At 37.7% G+C, this 23,752-nt stretch overlaps 1 protein-coding gene across 1 annotated transcript in view; it reads left to right on the forward strand.

Annotated features, from left to right (window-relative positions):
- INO80 (INO80 complex ATPase subunit) overlaps positions 1 to 23,752 on the forward strand; it is a 69,163-nt gene that overhangs the window by 11,649 nt on the left and 33,762 nt on the right. Inside the window, exons 5-24 of the mRNA XM_065636391.1 lie at positions 838 to 999; positions 2,814 to 2,934; positions 4,208 to 4,422; positions 5,452 to 5,505; positions 7,068 to 7,271; positions 8,552 to 8,747; positions 8,941 to 9,008; positions 9,335 to 9,544; positions 10,092 to 10,172; positions 11,424 to 11,519; positions 14,100 to 14,159; positions 14,778 to 14,920; positions 15,992 to 16,076; positions 16,585 to 16,702; positions 17,706 to 17,791; positions 18,755 to 18,922; positions 19,351 to 19,484; positions 20,349 to 20,416; positions 21,896 to 21,989; positions 23,097 to 23,274. Coding sequence (XP_065492463.1) covers positions 838 to 999; positions 2,814 to 2,934; positions 4,208 to 4,422; positions 5,452 to 5,505; positions 7,068 to 7,271; positions 8,552 to 8,747; positions 8,941 to 9,008; positions 9,335 to 9,544; positions 10,092 to 10,172; positions 11,424 to 11,519; positions 14,100 to 14,159; positions 14,778 to 14,920; positions 15,992 to 16,076; positions 16,585 to 16,702; positions 17,706 to 17,791; positions 18,755 to 18,922; positions 19,351 to 19,484; positions 20,349 to 20,416; positions 21,896 to 21,989; positions 23,097 to 23,274 — 2,541 coding nt within the window. The remainder of the gene's footprint in view (positions 1 to 837; positions 1,000 to 2,813; positions 2,935 to 4,207; positions 4,423 to 5,451; positions 5,506 to 7,067; positions 7,272 to 8,551; positions 8,748 to 8,940; positions 9,009 to 9,334; positions 9,545 to 10,091; positions 10,173 to 11,423; positions 11,520 to 14,099; positions 14,160 to 14,777; positions 14,921 to 15,991; positions 16,077 to 16,584; positions 16,703 to 17,705; positions 17,792 to 18,754; positions 18,923 to 19,350; positions 19,485 to 20,348; positions 20,417 to 21,895; positions 21,990 to 23,096; positions 23,275 to 23,752) is intronic.

The raw sequence follows: 23,752 nt of genomic DNA on the forward strand, positions 1-23,752 counted from the left end.
GAGTATGTGATGGTTGACAATAAATATTGTATGAGACTTTGGTAGAACAAAATAGAATTATAGTCTCTGTAGATTTGAGGCTTTCATTTTAATTGTGTAGCAAAATGGACAGTAGGCATTTTGATTTTGGTGAGCAGCAGCATTTTAGTTAAATTGCACAGAGAGTATACATTCAGAAACTCGAAGTAATTTTAGTACACTGTCCAAATTCAAATGAGCTATTATGAAATATATTAAATGGACATTTGGGACTCAGCCGAAAATTTGTTTCTAACAGGAACTCAGTACAAGGTCCAAATGAGGGTGGAAGGAGAAAGTGGAACAGTGGCTTTATGCTGTCTTTACATTTTTGTTGTACCGTAGCCTTCTGTAGTTTGCAAAGGCGGGTTGCTGAGAGGTCAGACGAGGGCCAAATGTGCTGCAGCTGATGCAGGTGGAAGTGACAGAATAGCAAGAATGGGATAGGAAAGTACCTGCAACCACACATCACAAAATGCCCCTACTGGTATCCTGGATTTTTTCACTGCTGAAAAGAGCCTTCTGAGACCACAAACAGGCAAAGTGCATTCTAAAATGACTTGCCTATCACCAAACTAACAGAAAACCACCTCCCCCGAAATTGGAAAATGTGTATTGGGTTCACTGCTACCCGGTTCTGTACCTCAGAAAACTATTTTCCATTTGAGGTGTTTCAGATGGAAGACACTTTGTAAATGCGCAGTACTGTTCTTGGGCCGGACCTGTAGCCCCTTATTAGGTAAAGGCTCAAGAGTGCTTTGTATAAATTCAGTACAGGAACTTGTGATTGTTAAATCAGTTTCCGTTTATTCTTGTTAGAGTATCCTTCTGAGTGATGACTCCAGTGACACAGATTCACCAAGTGATGAGGATGGAGAGGATGAAGAAGAATTTTCTCTTTCAAGGGAGGAACTTCACAATATGCTGCGATTACACAAATACAAGAAACTGCATCAAAGTAAATATAGCAAAGACAAAGAGGTAAAAATCCAGAATTTTTACATTTCCTTGATTTTTATTCTTTCCTTTAACTACATTATTTTAACTTCTCTTCCATTTTTCTGGGGAAAAAAGAATAAAAACCCAAAGAAACATAATGTTTTGTGGACTGGAAAATATCTGGTTTGGTAGACTAGAACAATCTAACATCAGTTTCAGACAAGAGTTATTTAATTAATTATGTACAGACCGAAAAGATGTTAATGCCTTATGCTCAGAATCTCTCAATAATTTACGTAGCTAGTGCAGGTACATGTGTATATATAGCTTCTATTCACTACAGCAAATACAGGGTGCTAAAATGCAAGACTTGGATAATATATATGAAAACTGAGGTGCTGTGGGTTAAATTATAATACAGGTAGTAGCTGCTGTTCACGACTAAAATTGTCCATTTAAATCCAAAGCAGTCTGCTTGCATCGTCACTGAGACGGCAAGTAGTAAGGTAATGTTTACGTCTTGAAAGGGAGTTCCTAGTTTTCTCCCATGTTTTCTGTCATTTTGGGGTGTTTACTTGTTTGCTTTTTTACCCTGATTTTCTTTTACACTTTCTTCTCGTACTCTCTTTTTTTTCCTATTCCTTAGAAGAAAATAGTCTGCCTTTTTTTTAGTAGCAGGCCAAGTTTTATGACTGTTATGAACTAGTAATATATTTCTTCAAATTACAAGGACTTTTGCACAAATTATTTTCATTGCTGTTTTGAGTTGCACTCGAAAGTAGGTCTCAGATGAAGGAAGTCATCCTATTCTGCTATCAGATGATGTGTCTGATGTGAAAACTTGTCATCTTATTTCATATTCTTCTGAAATTTCTCCAGCAGAGTGAAAAAATAACTTTCCTACCCGAGTCCTTGCTTCTGTCCACCTCTTTCCTGTGTTTGTTTGTGAAGTTTTAAACCCAAATTGTGTTACTTTCTTGAAATATTACATAACTACACAAAAATTCATACACCAAGTTTTCACACAGGTCATAACTTGTGTTAGATTTTGCACAAATACTTATTTCCAGCCTAGTAAGAAATAATATCCAGTGAAAATAACCAGGGTATTGTCAGATCAGCAGTACAGATACAGTACCTGATGGAGGGGCAGGGAGGGAAACACAACTGTCCAAAAAAGTTTATGCGGATGTTCTCAACTTTCAGAAATCTCTTATTAACTTAATAGGATGCTTAGGCTTTAAAAAAATTTCTGACCTGTACCGTCTTACATTTTCCTGTTTATGCATAACCTGTGTATAGTTCTTTAATATTTTAGTTGAATAATGCTTGGGATAGACTGACTTTTTTGATAATTTGAAAAAAATGCTGAGGCAGCGATATTTTTACTTGATAATCTGAATGTTCAGTTTGTTTCTCCTTGTGGAAATCCTTTAAATGCCTTTTACCTAAACCTGTCCTTTAACATCCCTTGCAATGGTAAAGTAGAACATGTATGTGATTTGGGAATGTAAGCAAAACAAATCAGGGGTGTGTGATGAGACCCCTCCATGTAATGGGGTGCCCTTGCTGGGCAGCAGCCGTGTGGAAAAAACTAAAGCGGTGTGTTTTGAAAGCGTGAGCTGCGCTGCCCACTCCTCTTGTCGTGCTTAACTAGGTGGGTTTGGTTCCCTGCGTAGAACTTTTGTCCACCTTTGGAGCAGTGGTTTCACTTTGGACACTGTACAGCCCTTGATAATAATGCTAACTATGCAGAAAGGCATGTTTTCTGTTGTCTTGTATTTATGATCGAGATCTGAAATTGGTTGCCTGCTATATCCATTTTCCACTACTGTGCTCATTTGCATCCTCTTCAGTTGCAGCAGTATCAGTACTACAGTGCGGGGCTGCTGTCTACGCATGATCCTTACTACGAGCAGCAGCGCCACCTGCTAGGGCCCAAGAAAAAGAAGTTTAAGGAGGAGAAAAAGTTAAAAGGTAAAGTCACTAATCTTATGTTTTTAAATCGCTGCTGTAATTAAACTCCTTTCCTATGTTGTTTCCTTTGAATAAGCATAAATGTTCAAAACTTTTGGATTTTTCATGGAAATATCCAGTTCTGTCCCAGAAGAAAATCTTCAGAAAATACTGTGCTTTATCTCTGGTTTCTAAAAAGCTAGAGTGATAAAAAGGAGTGTGAATTGAGAGTTCGTGGCTTTAGATTTTCTTTGTGGACCTCTGAATCTAGAATGAGAGAGTTATGCAGTAAGAACCTGATAGCTTTATTCATTACTTATATCCACAAACACTGTTACATATCATGGTCTACATACGCAGAGTTTTTTGAAAATACTATAGTTCCTTGAAAAATATAAGAACTTATCCAGTACCCGATGCAGCTATTCCTGCATATGTAATTCCAGTGAACAAGAGATGATAGGGAGAGCGTTTTGTGAAAATTAGAGGGAACGAACTCAGAATCGATGTTCAGTGTGAGTTAAAGTAGAATTACTTCTGTAACCTCTCAGCTGCAGTTTCTCAGATGCACATTTGCCAGGAAGTACAGTTTCCTTTCTTACTTGAGCTGGCAGCAGCTGTGAAGCTGTAAGCAAACAGGAAGAGAAGGCTCTGAACTGTCAGCAGAAGGTGAATTCTCTCTAGTGCAAGTACTTTGGTTTGAGCTGTGTTTTAAGGGGGCTATTTTGGGCATCCTTCCTTCCTATCTTTCTGCAAGTTCCTTTAAATACATATTTTTTCCTCCACTAATCTTGCAGCATCCATGATTTTGCATACTCAGGAAGAATATTTTTAATATCCAATACCGGAATCAATTTCCTCTGAAAGCTAGTATCTCTAATACATGATAACATGCTGATCTCTTTCAACTACCAAGAAGATAGATTTAAGATTATCCTACCAAATGCTAATGTTGTTACCTTTACATGTCTTTAAGTAGAATTTTACCACAAACTAAGACACATTGCACCAGGTCCCAGGCATTTTAACTCTTAAGGTATGTTTCCCTGGGTGGAAAAACTGCATTTCACCACTCTATTTATTAAACAGGAAAATCTTTCCATTATAAAGTAATGAGGAAATCTCTAACATGGTAAATGGATGTTACCAGAATTGGCAAACATGGATATGTTTGACTTTTTGTTGGTTCTGCACATAAATTGACTAGGATAGTTTACTCAGGAGAGATACCTGATAACATGTATCCCAAAAATAGAAAAATAAATTGATTTTTATGATCGTTGTTCCCATGCAGGCAAGTTGAAAAAAGTAAAGAAAAAGAGGAGACGGGATGAAGAACTCTCATCAGAGGAGTCACCACGACGCCACCATCACCAGACCAAAGTTTTTGCCAAGTTTTCTCATGATACGCCACCACCTGGGTCCAAGAAAAAGCATATGACTATTGAGCAACTTAACGCACGTCGACGGAAAGTGTGGCTTAGCATCGTTAAAAAGGAGTTGCCAAAGGTGAGCTTGGCTAATGGCAGTGGGTCAGTGGTGATGGCAAGGAAGTGAAACAGATAATTAACATAGTGGGGAGTTGGCACTTGGAAATACAGAGTGAAGTAAGACCTGATTTTTCTGGTGGTCATTAGTGGCCAAACTGATGTTCTGTAATGTGTAAGCAAAGCGTAGTTTGAATTTCTTATCACCAGTGATATCTAATTGGATCATACGCTGCTTTGCCTTTGCTTTCATTTGGCTGCCCGCCCCCTTGCTAGAAGTAGTACAGTAAACTCCAGCAGCAGCTCCTGCTCAGCCACAGGATAGCAATGTAGCGCAAACCAATATCTAGGTTTTACCTAAAGTTCAGGAAAGGAGTGTTTCAGTCACTGTAGCATGCATGTTTTTTGAAACTTATTTCAGAAACAGTCTAGGGAAAAGTGTTTGTACTGTTTACAGGATGAGCTTCAGGCACTTTGAAATAGAAAGCTGGATTTTCTGAGATGTGATCAGAGTGGACCTTAAAACGTGCTTTTTGGAGTTCACAGCTAACAGCCTTTGAATTCTAGGAAGTTGAATATGAGTGATGGCTGTATAATTCTTTATGAACTTAGAAGCCAGGCAAAGGACATGTGCAGTATGATAGATCTCATTTTTTTCGAAAGACTGATTTTGCTCACATGACAAACAGGATCTACATTAATTCTTACCATCTTCGGGAAACAATGGAAATTTTTCTTGTTTACATCAGTGTTAACAGAAGAATAGGAGAACGCTGCTTTGTAATAGTAGCAATTAAAGAAAAAATCCTGAAAAAGGAGTTTTACATGCTTCCTTCAGGAGTTGGATTACATTTATGTATGCCTTCAGTAACTAAGGATGAAAAGCTGTTTCAGTCGAAACAAAAAATATTTACAGTAGCTGTACCAAATAATTCAACAGTGTGCATGGCTGAAGTTGGCATGTGTATCTGCTGAAGACTCAATAGTGATCTTTTGAAGTACTGTAAAGCGATTACCCTTTACCTAATTTTAATATGGTATTCTTTTATAGGCATACAAACAAAAAGCCTCAGCCCGCAACCTTTTCCTAACCAACAGTAAAAAGGTAAGTGGTGTTTAGCTTTATACTGTTATTTGTACTGGATTTAATAAGCAAACTGTAACCTCGTTATGTTTCCTCTGTCTCTTACAAAACTGACTATACTAGCAGGGTAGTACAAGAGAAAGCACTGAATTTTGTAAGTAATTTGTCATTTTGTATAAGGCTTTTCATTTTTTAGATGTGTCATTTTGGCATGTATCATAAGCAACAGATGAAACGAGCAACATTAATTTCTTTCATGAGGTCTTTCTGGCTTTCATAAGATTTAATTTCTACATTTTTAATTTACTGACTCTTGATACAATAAATGAATGACTTCAGTACACTTTGGCTTTTGAACTGCCCAACTATCCGTTAGCTAGAATTTGCTCATGTAGCATTCTTGTTTAAATCAAAGGGGCTCAGGAATATTAAATGGATTAATTTACATAAATATATATAGGAGCTGAGATTGAAAACAGAACAAGTAAGTGATTGCAAAAGGAATTTATCTCCTCATCTTCTCTGAGAAGTGTCATTGTTTATACCTGGAAGGCTTTACTTTAGAAACACTTGGTAATGCCTTTCTGAGCATTTTTCAAGTGTTACACTCTACTGTCTGGTTCATTTGTATGGCTAATTAAAAAGGTAATCAAGTATGTGGCTGAGAGTCATCACAGAGAAGACAATGTAGGAAATTTTCCATTCTATACATACATTATCAAGAAAGGGAGTGTTTTCTGTGTAAGGGATGCAGAAATCAGGACCTGCACATATATATTTAAGAAACTTTGCTGTAGGGTACATTCTCGCCTATGGTCTTCCTTAGCTAGCAGAGTGGTTTTCTCTGTGATGTCTGGGCAAATGCCTTGCAACTATTGTATTTGTAGGTACGACAGATTGCATTTTAGCAAGTGAGTGATGCAGCAGACTTAGAGGGTTTGGAAATCTGCTTTTGTTTCTTTGTTTTCCTTTTGTTTGATCATTTGAAACGTGTGTTAGAATTGTTGATGTGCAAATTTTAGTGGAGGGAAAAAAACCTGTCACAAACATCCAACCCAGCAATTTTGACCATTATGACAATGGCATTAATTTATTTATACTAGAATGAAAAAATACATTGTATTATGCTTCTTCATGAGATGGCAGGAGACTTGTAGGATACTCCCCCAGCCTTTCAGTATATTAACATGTGGATGGTATTGTGTTCCACCAACACTGCTATTGGAGCAGCCCTATTAAAACAGTGAGAAAAGAACCACAGAAAAGTGTGTAGAATAGGTGAGTTAGAGTTGCAGGTGGGCCTTGGACTCCTTTCAGGCACCTACCCAGTGGCTCAATCCTTTAAGTACCTTGCCATGCTGAAACTGTCCTCAGGTTTTGTATTCTCCAACATCTCAGGGGGGTTTTGGAAGTTCACATTCTTTCGTGCCGTTTCAAAAGCATTACTACTAAATAAAGTATCATAGTTTTTTATCTTCTGAAGGTTCACACTTGGTTATAAATAAATTGGGTGGTGTTTATTACTGGCTTTCTTTAAAATCTGCCCATTTTACCACTGTTTCCAAAACCTTATTGCTCTCTAGCTTGCCCATCAGTGCATGAGGGAGGTACGTCGAGCTGCTCTGCAGGCCCAGAAAAACTGTAAGGAAACTCTACCACGGGCACGTCGCCTTACCAAGGAGATGCTTCTCTATTGGAAAAAGTATGAAAAGGTAGAAAAAGAACATCGTAAACGAGCTGAGAAAGAGGCTCTGGAGCAACGCAAGCTGGATGAGGAGATGAGAGAGGTACAGCAAAAACACAGATTGCTGATAATTAATCTGTTCAGGAGACACAGAAGTGACTGGATAATTTGAGCTATGAAATTCAGTTATTTGTTCTGTTCCAGCAGTATTCCACGTATTTCTTTTGCTATCTTCAAACTCTTTACATAATCCTTCTAATGTTAACTAGAGATGATAAAAAAAGCTTTTGAACTGCATAAGTTCTTTACAAGTGAGTGAAATGGAGGAAGAGATTGAACAAGCAGCATGTGTCTCACAGACATACATAACGCAATGTTGTTAAGGACCAACCTTTTGTGATGGCTTGTACATCATTCTGGGTCCAGAAGGCAAGCCACCTCTTCATTCACATTGAGTTTTCTTGTCTTTTTTTTTCCTGTTGTTTGGTTGGTTGGTTTTTTGCCCTCACTGTCAACTGATATTGTAATTTATGTATGGGGCACAGAATTTTTCTGTGATTGCTTTTTTGTTGGCCAGATGACAGCTTCATGGACTCCTTTACAGAGGAATAGGGATTGAATTTAAGAAGAAGCTTCCTTGCCAAAGCTCTCTAGTGGATTTGTGGTTATTACCTTACAAATGTGGTGATGAGCTAAGGTTGAATCTTTAGGATACCTGATGTTTAGTTTTATGCTCAAATTATGCTTTATTTAATGCGTTCCTCTCATTCTTGAAATTCATAAGCATTTTGTGAAGGTTTCAGCTTAGATTAATAGACAACTTCTAACTATAGCATTTTTAACCAGAAGCTAAGAATGAACAGTTTCTGCAACATCTTGCTGAACCCCAAACAGTTATAGTATCTCAACTGTATTACCTAGTGATATATTTCATGTATTCTACCATAATTCCTTTTACTAGTAAATAACAGAATGTTGGAGTTAGGTTGTTATGAGGGGGTTTTCTTAACTCTTCAGTTCTTTTAAAATCCTGTTTATTTTAGCAATCTCTTAATTCTTCAGTGTAAACAAAATTTATAAACTTTCTTTTACTAGATTATGGTGTTCTTTGCCATGATTACTGAATTTGAAAGAACTTTTCATCTACAACAATTTTATATTTTAATATAGATGTTTATGGTGGTGGTCAATATTCTTATATGCAGCTAGTAGTCCAGCATTTTGCTATCACAGTGATGTACATAATATAATCTAGATAGATTAGTTGCTGATATATTATTATTTTTTCCCTTTGATGATATTAATATTTTAATCATTAAACCTTTGTCCTATTTTTTTCCCTTCATCTACTTTTTTTTTTTTTTGTAAATGCTCTTTTCTTAGGCTAAGAGACAGCAGCGAAAACTTAACTTCTTGATCACACAAACTGAATTATACGCCCATTTTATGAGTCGTAAACGAGATATTGGACATGATGGAATACAGGAGGAAATCCTACGCAAACTGGAAGACAGCTCTACCCAAAGGCAGATCGATATTGGTGGAGGAGTAGTCGTCAACATCACCCAAGAAGATTATGGTAAGCGATTCACCTACAGTCCTTCCTGTGTACTCTGAAATTTACTGTACTCCACACGTTATCGTGCAAACTTATAATTTCAAACACAAAATCCTTCTGTGTAAGAAACAGTGCTACAATTACTGGAATTTATCTGTGTGTTAATTTGGGCGATTACTGCTGCAGAGCTTTAACGTGGAGATGTTGTTTTCAGATAGTAACTATTACAAGGCCCAAGCTCTGAAGAATGCTGAGGATGCTTACCAGATTCATCAGGCCCGGGTATGTATGTTTTGGATCCATGAAGTAGAAGAGAAAGCAGAGTAATTGGTAGATGCCACAGAACTGGGATCTTTCACGGCAGCCAAGTCAAGTAGGGTTGTTCAATGCTGGGTGCAATATTTGAATCTAATCCCATTGCCACTTTCTGTGGTAATCAGATAGAAAAGTACTATATAAAGATTTGGGCTATAGGAACAGGCTTGTTTTCTGTTAGTTTCTGGCAGACATCCTATGTCTTAATGTGAAGTGAGAAACCTTTTACTATATAGTTTCTTGGTAAATTAATATGTTCGTCATTTTATGCATACTTTCCTCTTCCTGTTTAGACCAGATCATTTGATGAAGATGCAAAGGAGAGTCGGGCAGCTGCTTTACGGGCTGCTAACAAATCCGGTACTGGCTTTGGAGAGAGCTACAGTTTAGCAAACCCATCTATCCGGGCAGGAGAAGATATTCCACAGCCTACTATATTCAATGGAAAACTGAAAGGTTACCAACTGAAAGGCATGAATTGGCTGGCCAATCTATATGAGCAGGTATCTTAGTTACTCTTTAATTTTTAAGACTTCTAGAGTAAAATTGGTTAAAGATATTTAATGGTTTTAAAAGTAGACTATGTATACTAAATCTGTAATGTCTTCAGAAGAAAGGAAGAGATCATGTAGGCCACCTATCAGTATTCTTGATTATTTAGGAAGTTACAACTTTGAATGGGATGTTAGGTTCAAGATTCTTCATGTGGATGTTTATACAGCTGTTTATCACTTAGATTATACACTGAGAAAACTTACACTGCTTGGAGCCGCATAGTGTTTCAGACTTGGTAAACTTCAGGCAGCCTCGACCTGCTGCGCGAACCCAGCTGGTGTTGTGATAGCGAAGTGCAGATGAGCTGAGAAAAAAAAATCAGCCCGAGTGCAGATGAGATAAACTGTCTCTTAGTAGAAGACGTAAGAAACACTAAGTTGTTTCAGAGTTTTTACACTGGGGCTGATCCACCTAAATTCAGTTGCAATTGTTCTGCTAGTCCTGTATGGATAAAAAGTACTAAGCTAAAGGTGTTCATTTATGGATCTTTTGCAGGGCATCAATGGAATCCTGGCAGATGAAATGGGTCTGGGTAAAACAGTACAAAGCATTGCTCTCCTTGCACATCTGGCTGAGGTGGGTGGATTATAGCTTATTCCTCGTCAGTGTGCTTGATAGCAGATGCACACTTTTCACATGTTTGAAATTAATTCTAGATTAGAAAGCTTAACTGTCTTACAAGGCATTTTAGCTATGGCATTTCCCATTGTTTTAAAGCTACACCTCTGAAATGGTGTGTGTATGTCGATAGGTGTGTGTATGTAGATACGTGTGTGTGTATGTACGTAGAAGTATATAAATAAATAAAAATGGAATTTTCATTTATTCAGAGAGTAATATCTTTTCACTTGCTCTTAATGTGAAAGCTTGATGAGAGGACAAGTTGTAGACTTCATAGTTCACTGACTTCTACAAATCAGAGAAACTTGTAGAAACGAAGACCAAATTCTGAGCTTCATGGCAATCATTGTGGATTCCCATATTTGTGGGGTTTTTTTCAGGAAGCACAGTTATTATTCTGTGCCAGGGCAGACAGACAAAACAGAAAAAGCAATGGGAGCTTACTTCTTTATGCAGAAATAGATACCTTTATTTAAGAAAAAATCTTGATTGGCATTGAGTCATGTGCCTCAAGTAGGAGATACCAAGCAAGTGATACTGAGAGCGGAACTAGCTGCACTAGTGACCAAATGACAATTATGTGCATTTGTTTGTGTTCCTTTTGATACCAGTTCGCTGGCACGATCTGCCACAATAGTGGACGGGTGTGCAGAGCCAAAGGCTCTTGAGCTCATCTGTACGGAAGGGAGAACAGATTGGCTTGTCTCGCCGTCACACTGCAACTTGGGATTTTTGGAAGCCTACACAGGGATTTTACTTTTTCTGGCTCTCCCTCTGCAGGCCAGATTTGAACTACCAATACCCTAATGGCAACAACTTTGTTACTCACCAGAGGGCATTCTGATGTGATGTGGTGGAGCAAAGCTTGCCAATGCTGCCTGAAGTTCTTTTCCTACCCAAAATGACAGGGGCTGTTAGTAACGCCAAGGTGGCAACTTTCAGAAACAGAGGAGTGAGCCAGATGGACATGTTTTTTGGTGGTTTTATTTTGCTGTTGCAAACTAAGGCTTAGTTAAACATTAGATCTGCTCTGTTTATCACTCTGGTGTGCTGGAAGGAAGTTTTGTTTTGTTGCATGTTCCTTCTCTTACGTGGTCACTGTCATTTAGTAGTTGTAAAGCTGTACCAAACTGTCTCTGTGTCCCTTTTTCCCAATTAATTTCTGGCTTTTTTTTGTTGTTGTTGTCCTTGATGTGTGTATTCCAGAGAGAGAACATCTGGGGACCTTTTTTAATAATTTCACCTGCCTCTACTCTTAACAACTGGCACCAGGAGTTTGCAAGATTTGTACCTAAATTTAAGGTAATAAGCATGTGCAAGAAAGTTCTTTGTCTTTTCCCAAAAGCAAACTGGTTTTTTCTTCTGAATTCTTTGCCACATATGGATGCTTAATTACCTTGGAATTTGAAACTCTGTAATGGACTTGATTCTGAATTTTTTTTTTCTGTCATCCTGGTTTGTTTTTTTTTTTCTGGAGCATTCAATTATCTAATGTTTAAAATGTTCTTACTTTAATCGTATGATTTTACTTTTGCAACAGCTTAAAGACACCTTTTCAGTGAGGAATTGAAGCAGGACAGGGAGTAGATGTTCAGTTCTAATATGTGTAGGCCTGCCAGCAGATACAGGAACAATATTTCACTCTTACGTACTGTCTCTAGGGTTAGAGAAGTATTTTCAGTCATTCATATCAATTTGGGTAAAATATTGTATGTGAACAAAACAACTCTAAACAGATTAGAGGGAAGGAGAATTCAGTTGTTACTACAGAAAAAATAGAAGAACCATAGACATACAGCTAGTAATCAAGAAAAATGAGAGAAATTAAGCACAAATAGATAAGAATAAAAAGATTAAAAGAATTGAGTTCTTCAGGTATATTGCGAATGTGAAAACATAGTAAGGTAGAAGTAAGGAATGATCAGTTACTGAAAAACAAGATGCTTATCTGTTCCCTAGTAGAAAACATTGGAGAGTTGCAGAGGAGGATTTGAAAAGAACGTGTACTGCTGAAACAGTGCTGAAATGTTAGAATTAAAGATAGACAAAAGTGTCAGAAGCTTGCAGTTACATCTGCAAAGAAGAATAGATTATAGTTTAAATATTTGAGTTGTTAACGTAGTAAGCCTTTCATGTGAAGAGGTCTTGATCAGCTTTTTTTTCTGAAACATCTGATTTTCTTTTTTATAGAGAACATATAAGAACAGTAAAAGATACCTCGTTACAAATAACCAGTATACCAGTAACACCCAGGCTGATTGTTCTAATGTCTTGGCTACTTAATAGATACAAAAAAAGACTTGGAAGTATTACTATAAGCAGTATTCGATGTCTTGATCTGGGGTAGGGCAGTATTAAAGGACTTACCTGTTATCATATAACTTGCTCTGCAGGTTCTTGATAAGACCATATGTTCATTATGGTGGTGTATAGTTTGGGGAGAAGTTGTGTTGGAATATAGTTTAATACTGGATCATTCAAGTGGCTTATAGTTTGGGATAAACTGGGATTACTGATGAAGAAATAGAAATGCTTAAATAAGGAGTTACTTCCACAAACAAAGAAACAAAAATGAAAAATAACCCTTGTATGTATTTGCATAACCCCAAACAATAGAGGGACCCTGACTAAAAACCCTGGTGTAGAAAACATTAAAGCAGTTGGTCATTCGACCTACTTACTTTCTCTCATTTCCTTTAATCAGCTCATTGTGTAGAACAGATGAGCAACTGTTCATGCTTTCTTCTTCTCGTGAATGATATGCAGAAAACATTTCAAAAATGCAGTCAGGATGCCTATGAAGATATATTTACCCTTTTTTGATTTTAAAAAAGAATCTCTTTCTGTCATTTTATATAGCTTGTCCACAGAGCAACATGTTTTAAAGATAAGTTTCCTAAACCAGTAATTGTTACGTGTTTATAACTTTGATCAATCTTTTTCAACTGGTTTTGTTCCTCCTTCTAATGATACAGAAATGTGTGGTCAATTATGCTTATAGTGAAGCACAGTGAATTAATTTCTGCAGGTCCATGGCAGAATATGTAAACTGAAAGGCAAATCACTTTTTGGTTAGTCTGATGTTTTTTAACTTCCATCCTTAGTTCAAAACAGTTGGAAGAATATTCAGCAAAAGCCACTTTAAAATTTGGAGCTTGTCAGTTGAAGGATGGAGATGTTTAAGACCTTTCACAACCTCAGAAACCAGGTTCCTCGGTTTCAGTCTTAGTGTAGTCCTTTCACCAGTCAGAAGATGGCAGTACAATACTATTAACCAGTAACTGGTTTTGCTGCACTGCAAAGATCCGTTCTGAGTAATGGGACCTATGAAATTCTGAGCCATAAATGGATTAATAGATTTCTCTGATAGTAGTGCTTACTTTTTAAAATTCTTGTGTTAAGTATGGCCAGACCAGATATTTTAACTTCATCTAAAATTTTGGGGGATAGTTCTGAAATAAGAAAAGAACAACTGGACAACAGGGAAGATGAAACAGGAGAATGAGCCCACTAGGCCTGTAGAGTTAACTTTGGCAGTTCAGGGCAGACCTCTTTTTGCCATAAGCGAAGTATCATTTTTAATTTTCAGAAAAACCTACCTAGGTCTAATGTGCTACTGGGCTTTTTGAGATCCTCAGCATGGCTTGATCTAGTCGTCGTACTAGGCATAATTTGCTTGATACGTTTGCCTGGAATGCTCTGTTTCTAAGTATTTTTAAGGGCTTTCTAATTTTTCTCTGTGTTAAGAAACATAATTTCCCTTTTTGTTGTTTTGGAGAAAGAGGTCTGCCTTTCTCATTTTGTAGAATGCATAGTATAAAATTCTAGAGCACATATGTATTTTTTTTCTTAAAAAATTTTTCTACTTTTGTGCTGTTCCAGGTGCTACCTTATTGGGGAAATCCCCATGACAGAAAGGTGATCAGGAAGTTCTGGAGTCAGGTAATGCCAGCGTGCCTGTGTGCTTCGACCATCTTTGTTATTTGTGCAGAGTAAACCAGAAACTGTTGCTACACCCCACCAAGCAGAACGATGTGTGGATACAGAGTCCTGTTTCTTCGTCCATATAGTAGCATTTTTGTTAAGATAATGAGACAAAAGACTTCTCTTGTGCTGGAGAGCAATACAGTACAGGGCAGTTCAGGGCAGTATGGGGTTCAGCTGAAGAAACTAGAGCTCTGTAAATAAAGTGGGAAGTTTCAGTGTCAAGGACTGTTTATTCTATTTGAGTAACATAACTCAGGATGCCCAAGCCTAGCATCCCTGCAAGCCTGTCAGATTGTTCCTGATTTAACAACAGCATTTCGTCGGGTTCAGTGCCTGGATCTTGTCTGGCATATTAAGAAGCATCTGAAATTGTTCAGGGACTAATGGGCTGAAGTCCAGATCCACCAGCTGAATAACCATACTGTAATTAATTTTAAAAGTCAGCTGGGGAAGAATGCAGTAATAATGAGAAAAGATTATGAAACAGAAGTCTGAAATTACGGTATGCACAAGTGAACTCTTCACAATGTATTGACATTATGCGGATGTTTGTTTCTTATTTTGTGGTTCTAGAAAACGTTGTATACTCAGGATGCTCCTTTCCACGTGGTAATTACCAGTTATCAGCTCGTAGTACAGGATGTGAAGTATTTCCAGCGAGTGAAGTGGCAATATATGGTGCTGGATGAAGCGCAAGCACTCAAGAGTAGCTCCAGGTAATAAATTAACTGGAAACAAAATCTTCCTTCTATATCAACCTCTTGAAGGAATATAGAGAAAAACATCAAGATTACACAAATTGATGTAAGTTAAAATTGACACACATAAGACCCTTGAAGTATCTAACCTGCTTAAGTATCTGTACAACTCTATGACAGTGGTTTGATGCACTAGTGTTTTGCGTTTTGATTTTCCTTCTCCAAATATGTAAAATCTAATTAAAAAGTAATTGTGAAGCAGAAACTTATACAAAGTACAGGACAGTTAAACAAAGCAGTGTGAAATGCTGTTCACCTTCTTTTCTGACTACTCACAGAATTCTGCCTAATGAACAGTCAGTAGTCTTTAATGCGTACTGCTTATATTGGCTCCATTAAACGCATTATTTTGATTCCTCCTTCAGTGGCATTTCCAAACACAAATGAAGGTCAGAACCCTGGGAATGCTCTTGGCTGCAATAAAGCGCAATCTTTGTCGTAAGACCCTGTGCCAGAAAGTTCTCTGGTTTTTTTCAAGTAATAGATTTGTCCATCTTTACTTGTGTAATTGCTTTCCCATAACCTTTGCCCAAGTTGCCACTGTACACGGTAAATTAAAGACTGCTTTAGATGCAGACTTATTCTGACCCAAGTCTGTCTCTTCAGCATTCTTTGGAAACTGCCCACCTCAGAGGATTGTGCTGTACAGCTCAGCGCTCCTGCCACAGTGGCCCATACGCTTAGTGTAGCTAAGTCTGAAAAATACATGACATTCTGATTCGTAATAACTGTTTCTTTTGGGAAGTTAATTATTCTGATGATGAGATTTTATTAGTATCCAAGCATTTGTATTACAAATGAGTAAAAAGATACTTAGAAAAATAAATTATGCACGTTTCTTTGTGATTTGTAAATGGCTACTTCTTCCTGTAATTGTCTTTTGAAAGACTGTGAGTAGCTGTGATAGTTTTGCACAGTGACCTCCAAAAAATCATTTGGGAAGGTGACTGGAAGCAGTTGGTCTTAAAATACCTTAAGTTTCATGTCCTTCCACAAATAAAAGTTTTAATGATTTTTCTTATTCATCAGTGTTCGTTGGAAGATCCTACTACAGTTCCAGTGTCGAAACAGGTTGTTGTTGACTGGGACCCCAATCCAGAACACGATGGCTGAGGTATTTTTGAACTGGCAAGAGTGGCAAGACTTTTCTTTATTACAAGAATATATCCTAAATATATGTGGACAGTTGAGAAACCTGTTGTATTTGTGTGGTTGTGGGATTGTGCTTGTAGCAAACCACTGGCAAACAAACATGGAATCAGCTCTGGGAGGTGAAATTTTGCAAATGTGCCACATGTTCAAATAAAAATAAAACTGAAGATACCTGGTGGTTAGTAATACCTAGATTACACGACAAAATCTAGTTCTTGTGGCTTTTCCTTCTGTTGGCTGAAATCATTGTGCTGTCTTTGTCACTGCTTTCTAGTGGTGTTTTGTTGACATTTTGTTGGGGGTGGAGGGGCAGGAAGAGGATGTGGCTGGTTTTTTGTTTAATTCATGGTGTCTCATGATCTAGTAAAGTGATTTTGCTCATAAAGAGCTGCAGGGGTTTAGGATCCCCAGTAACCTTGTCCATAGCAGAGTGACTTTTGCTGATCTGCTGCTTTCTTCTCTCATTTTAGTTGTGGGCCCTGCTGCATTTTATCATGCCAACGCTGTTTGATTCCCATGAAGAGTTCAATGAGTGGTTTTCTAAGGACATAGAGAGTCATGCAGAGAACAAATCTGCCATTGATGAGAGTGAGTGCAGTGTGTAACTGCAGTAGTTTCTACATTAAAAACCTGTTGCCTTTTCCAACTACTAATGAATCAACTTTAATCTTTTGTATGAGAAATGCAATCTAAGCAGAGAGTGCATAATGGAATTGGAATGTTATGGATTGTTTTCCACAGTTTATGTCAAAATTTCTGACTGTAATGTAGCATGTGTGATGAATAGAAAAACACATAGTGAAAATGTTGATTTGCTACTTGTCTCCAGTTGTCCTCCTTCACAAACACAGGAGAACAAATGTTTTAAATATTTATACATTTCTTCAGAGCACATCATCTTGGAAATCTCCTGGGGGTGTTACAAGCTGTAGATATAAAAATTCTGACACAAAGTACTAAACTCCTCTGGAGCAGCAGAAGAAAAGCATAACTCTTTAAAAAAAATTAAAATCTTCACAGTAAATTTTAGGGCATAATTATGTAGGAAAACATAGCTAGGTAAAATAGCTGATTTGTAACTGGAGTAGAACACAGCATGGTTGGAATGTGTCACAAAAGTAAAAGTCTCAAGAGTTCTCAAATACACAGAACTTTGTTTTTACAGGATATTGTGAAGGCTGCAGTTTTCTCTCAGTGCAGTATGCCCTGTTTTTGTGGTGCTATAATTTGGGGGGGTGGGACTTAAATGATTTCTTTTCATGAATTAACCATGTCTCATCTGAAACTTCATTCTTCACTAATAGTGAGTGATAAATTTAAGCCCATATCATTCAGCCCAGGGGAATATAGAACACATAAAATGCTTTAGAAGTTAATTCTTTGAAGCAGATCTCTAGATTCAGAAGTTAAACAGTGTAGCTTATCACTCATTTAAAAAAAATCAACAGAGAAATGCCAACTCTGTGCCGTAAGAACTCATATGGGGGGAAATGGCTGAGCAGTAAGGGACTTAATTTGTGGTGGGACACTGTATAGTTTTTTTGTCTTTGATGAAGAAATTGTTCCTTCTTCCCTATTCCCTGTACTTCAGATCAGCTGTCCCGCTTGCACATGATCCTGAAACCTTTCATGTTGAGAAGAATCAAGAAGGATGTGGAAAATGAGCTGTCAGATAAGGTGAGAAAAAGTACTGTTCTGATATCAGTATTTCAACATTACTGTCACAGCTCTGTTCTCTAATCTGGTTTTTGCAAACTCATTTTTCAGGCTGCATACCTGAAATTTGGTTTTCACAGACCTTTGATTTCTGGCACCATGTTGTAGCAATCTTATCAGATGTGAATATAACTGAAGAACCCCTACCTAATAAACTTCTCCTGTGGGGAAAACATTTTGTTAACAGTTACAAATAAAAAATCTTTAAGCCTGATTAACTTGACAGAAATATCACTAGTTGAAGTGAAGAGGTTGATACAGGAATGAATGGGTGATAAGTATCTTCCATTTCCTTTGTGAAGGATTTGGTGTGAATTTAGGATTCTTTTTGCTTGCTTGTGAAAAGCAAGAAATGCCTCGTGGCAACATCATACTCTACTGTCTTGTTAGTCTCTTAATTTCGCGTGGATCTTAACAATACTGGAATATCTTGTGGTCAGCATGTCCCCAGGTTTTGGGACCGCTGGCAAAAAGACATCTACTTTCTTCTGATGTGCTCATTATTGTCAAAACTACAACTTCCCAGAGACACTGTTGTTATGTGATGAACCTGTTGTTATCATGGGCTTCTGGCCTGTGTTTAAGACGATTCTAAATGGCTGTCATTTTAGCAGTAGGTTATTAGAACTGAGGTCAGATTTTAAGCTCATCAGCTGCAGATGTGATGTTTACTTAGTTGTGCTCATGTACATGTAAAGGTTGGTCTCCAACATCATTACCTAAGCTTTAAAAAAGACACTTTTTGGTTAAGTCCTTTCTAGGTTGGATCCTGAAATACAGATATGAATGCAACTGCCTATATATGTATTTTTTTAGAAAGTTATGTTTCCCTTAAGGTATGTTTCTCTCTGCTTTGTGTGTACTGATGTGGTCATGCTCCATTTCAGGGAAAGAAAAGGCTAAATCTTCATTACTATTTTGCAGATTGAAATTCTTATGTACTGCCAGCAGACAAGTCGACAGAAGCTGTTGTACCAAGCTCTGAAAAACAAAATCTCTATCGATGACCTCCTGCAGTCCTCAATGGGCACTACTCAGCAAGCACAGACCACCACTAGTAGTCTCATGAATCTAGTAATGCAGTTCAGGAAGGTAAGGCTATTTTAAAAAATAATTTTTGAAAAGTATAATCATTCATTAGCACAGAACTAAAATATGGCTTCTAGAAAACACCATATTAAAAAAGTTCTGCCACAGGGAAGCAAAATTGCATGCAGTGTAGCATGATGTTGGGGTAGAAGAGCTTTAGCCAAATGGTGCATGCATCTGCTAACTGGTTTCGTTCCAAATTGGTTGTTGAAGGAAATAATTCATTTGGGAGGAATCGGTAATAGCTGCTACGTGAGTAGAAAAAGATGTGATGCAGTGTTCAGTTTTGACTAGATATTCTAAAACAGCTGTGACATACTAATCAATGTTAAAGTTTCAGTGATCAATAGTTGTAATTCATTTGGGATGTAGATGCTGCATTGCACTAAATCAATTCCTCCCGAGTATCTGACATGCTCTCTTTCTTATAGGTGTGCAACCACCCAGAGCTGTTTGAGCGGCAAGAAACTTGGTCTCCATTTCACATCTCCCTAAAGCCATACCAGATTTCAAAGTTCATCTACCGTCATGGACAGATCAGGGTCTTCAACCACTCACGGGACAGGCAAGCCTACTCCACTTCCTCTCCAGCTTAGCATATTTAGTATTATTACTTACATTTAGCTTTGTAAGTGCTAATTAACTCCTTTACCTGATGTACTTAAATGGCATTGGCCAAGTGATGCATTCCTAGTTTTCTTTCATTCATCCAGCTGTTAAGCATCTGATATCTGATGCTCTTTCTTGGTGGAATTCTGATGACCAAATATCCCTTTGATTGAATAAGAAAGTCAGGAAAAGGAATTTAGATTTGTTGCTAATGATGTGTATAAGAATTAAGCTTTAAAGGAATTAAACAAAAAACACCAGCAAACAAAACAAACAAACAAAACAACCAACTAACCAAAAAAAGAAAACCAACCACAAACACCCCCTGGTTTCCCTTCAGTGAGTTTTCATGTTTAAGGAAGCTATCAGTGTCTCTCCATTGTGACGTGGTATATCATGAGCATCTACTAGTGCTGTGACAGCTAATAATGCTTACTGCTTGCCTTGGATGAATAGAAGCTGCCCGAATGCAGTTTGTTTGGTTTTTTTTTTTCCAACTGTGGCAATTCCTGATTAATTTTGTTTGCATTCAGTTATGGGAAATGCTCAGGGCAGAGACAAGAAAGCCGTGTTTGAAGATAAGACTCTTCTGCAGTATAAAATGCAATTCCAGAACAATCACGTGTCTCGGTGTCAAATTAACAATAGTGCACGTGGGCTGGCGATGCTTTTTTCTGTGCAGTTCCAGATAGGTAGAGTGCTGAAATACAATGGAGAACTGAATGGTTACTCTGCATTTTCTGTTGATTGTGTGATGGAACATTTTGTGTGTTAACACCTTCTTAGTGATTTTGTTTGGTTTTGTTGCTTTCATTTTCAGGTGGTTACGGGTTTTACTTTCGCCATTTGCACCAGACCACATCCAGCAGTCTCTCTTCCATAGGAAGGGTAGGTTTACAGTCCTAGGAAACATGTGATGTTGTAATATTATATCTTATATATCTTATTCAGGGGGTAGGCTGAGAGGCCAGGTCAGTTAGTCATCTGAGATAATCTGAATAAAACTTGTTAGAGTTCGGTTAGCATTTGTACATATATTTCATACATACACAAGGAAAGGGTGGAAGCAGCTAGAAGAATTATCTGTGGACAACTTGTTATTTAATCACTGGTTAATACTACTGCGGTCTCTTGTTCCATTCCTCCTGTCTTGTTTTAACTTGCTTCAAGGAATTGATACTGCCTTTTTAGTCTAATGTGAATTTTTCACAGATTCAATTCAGAGAAATCTTGGATTCCTTTCAGTACATTCTGTACTGTATGTTAAATTTCCGACTTGTCTTTCAAGAAAAAAGTAGACATGAGGTGCAAGTGACTCAGGGTATAATCAGTGAACAAAGAATCCATATAAGCTGCTTATATCGACAAATACAGTTTATTATTATAGATGGTTGTTTGTTTGGGGTTTTTTATTAAAAGGAGCTAACTAGATTGCTCAGCTGCTGTGGTAGGAAAAACTTTGGGAGAAAACAGCAATAGAGATACTGGCTGCATTACTATGCTGAAATCTGTTAGCACAGACCTGTTCAGCTGTGCAAAACCCTTTTCAAGTGAGCAGAACCAGACGCAGCTACAGGATTCTGCACTTATGTGTAACTCTCTCTCTTCTGTAGGTCTTGCTGTTTATCCTGGTTTCTGTTGATTTTGGCATTCATAATAGGCTTTTTCCTGGAGACCCTTTTTGGCATACCATAAAAAGGAAAATAATTTGAGGAATTTTGTGTAGAAGTTAAAAAATAAAAATATATGAATGGTATGGGGGATATGCAGTGCACATGAGTGGGCCCGAAGGACTTTCTTCATGAATAGTGGGGCGTCCCTCTTCTGTTCCCCACCTGTCACTGCAGTGTACCCCATGATCCTCACCACAGCTGTTGTATCCTTATGCCCATGCTCACATTCCCTTACCGGTTCCTACATCTCCTTCCCGCTGGTTTGACTGACTGGCTGGGTGTGAGGGAGCATGTTTGGCAGGCATCCTGAGGTGTGTGTGTTCTGGTCAGCTGCCTGGCAGATACGGGTTTGAATCCACAAACGTGCCACCTGTTGATTCTTAGCAGACGAATTCAGTGTCCTTACTGGCTGCATGGCTTTTCTGGCCAACAATGTATTTATCTTTCTTGGTAAATGTTCTTCTGTTGCCCAGGCTGGAACATGAACTAGAACTTTGAGTCAGGCAACAGCAACTAAGATTAAATTTTCAGTATTTCTAAAAGATCTAGGTTAAATTAGGATCTCCTGTTTATTCAGCTAGATTTGTCATATGTCAGAGAATGTGTATCTTGAACTGATGAAGTAAGTTTATTGTTTTCAGCTATGAGTGCCTGTGAAACATGTTGGCCTAACTTCAGTATTTCTGTGACACAGGCATCAATGAAGAAAGCTGTTTTTCTTTCCTCCGGTTTATTGATGTCTCTCCAGCGGAAATGGCAAACCTCATGAATCAGGGACATTTAGCCAGGTGAGGACAACTTTTTTGTCTTTTAGTAGTTATAGAAGAAGTACAGGCGATGTTAGAAACATCTCTCTGTAAAACTGCATTTTCTGTGCCTCCCAATACTATCATTTGGCTATCGTTATCAAATATTATAGCCACTTCTAGAGTGTTCCTCAAGGTATGCAGTACCATTATGCAAGACAATTTTTATGCCTCTGTCAAAAGAAAACCTCTGTTACAAAGATTTGGTATAAATACACAAGATGGTGAAAGGGCAACAGAGAGTTGGTTGCTGGCATTATCAAGCACAAAATTCAGACTTTTGAAGGCCGGTTTATTGCTATGCTTACCAATTGCACTTGAGCATGTTTTAGGACACTGGGAATAAGCTTGTGCTGTGATAGTTGTTCTTCAGCTCTGAGCCATATTGTCTACTTTTCACATGTCCTGTTTTTAATATGGAATGGAATTCCATGGCGTAGGCTTAGGATAATGGACTTTTTACCATTGTGAACTGTATTATCATGGAAAGGGAGGTGATCTGTTTAAGTTACAGTGTACTCTGCAAAGGACAGTATTCTGATGGAAGTTAGATCGTTACTGTAAGAAATTTGAGATTAAAAGCAAGTCTTTATTAATAAATAAAGGTGTTTTGCCCAGGGCTTTAGAATACTTTTTTATTGTTATGGTTATTTTGGACTACTGTTTCTTGTCTGTATTTCAATAATTTAATACAAATTTCTCTTAATCGGTCTGAATGATCTTTATGATAAATTCTGCATTTATTATGCAAGTTGTTATGAATGATTTATAAATGGAGCAATTTACAAGGAAGTCAGAGTGCAATTCTAAGTAGTAGTGCCTAACCCAAGCTAGACCCTTTTAAATGGAGTGCTTCAAAGTCTATTCTGATTTAATAATTTAGATTCAGTTAAGCAACCTCAGAAAAAAATGAAAATAAGAGTAAATATAATTGGAAGATGTCTAGCAAAAATTATTTCCTTTAAGTTGGGACGCTATAAGCCTGAAATTCTGAAAAAAAAAATTCTGTCAAATAAGAGTTATGTTGTAAAGATACTCAAGCCTTTGTTTCACAGAGTCAATGAATGTGTCTGCTGTGTTTTGTTTCAGATGGTTAGCTCTTTTCCTGTCTCTGAAAGCATCCTACAGGCTCCATCACATGCGCTCCTGGGTGGAGACAGAAGGGGAGAAACAGCAGGTGTCACATTGTCTGAGGAGCAGGGATTTCTTGCTTGATGTGAATTTCCCACTGTCTTTCCCGAACTTGCACAGCTGCACTTTGCTGCAGGTAAGCCAGATTTCTGTGATGTGGACACAGCAGCAAATCCTTGTGAGTGAGAAATTATGAAAACCTTTTTGTCCTCATGAAACACAGGAGAACAAGCTTGGAAGCAGGATGACTTTCTTACCTGCTTTATTAGGTGTGTTTAATACCAGTGTGATGAACAGAAAAATAGTTTGGCTGCTATCTTCTTCCCATGTGATAATACATTTCAAAACTTGCTGTAAAAAATAAATCAGTTTAATTAGAAGTCTTAAAAATATTACGGGAGCAACAGAACTAGACTCATGATTTGTCAAGGATAGATTCACATGTAAGCTTTAGAGTTTTGTTATGTTTTTCTACATGTAAGATGCTTGTTTTCTGACTGAAACCAAGTCTTTTCCTCTCCAATTCAATAGATTGTTGCAGCAACTGGGATTTCAGCCTAGTACTGTTTCAGAGTTGGTGGACAAGCGTTGCCAATGCTGTCTTTCTACTCTGA

This window comes from Caloenas nicobarica, chromosome 5, assembly GCF_036013445.1.
Source record: "Caloenas nicobarica isolate bCalNic1 chromosome 5, bCalNic1.hap1, whole genome shotgun sequence".
Classification (NCBI taxonomy): domain Eukaryota; kingdom Metazoa; phylum Chordata; class Aves; order Columbiformes; family Columbidae; genus Caloenas; species Caloenas nicobarica.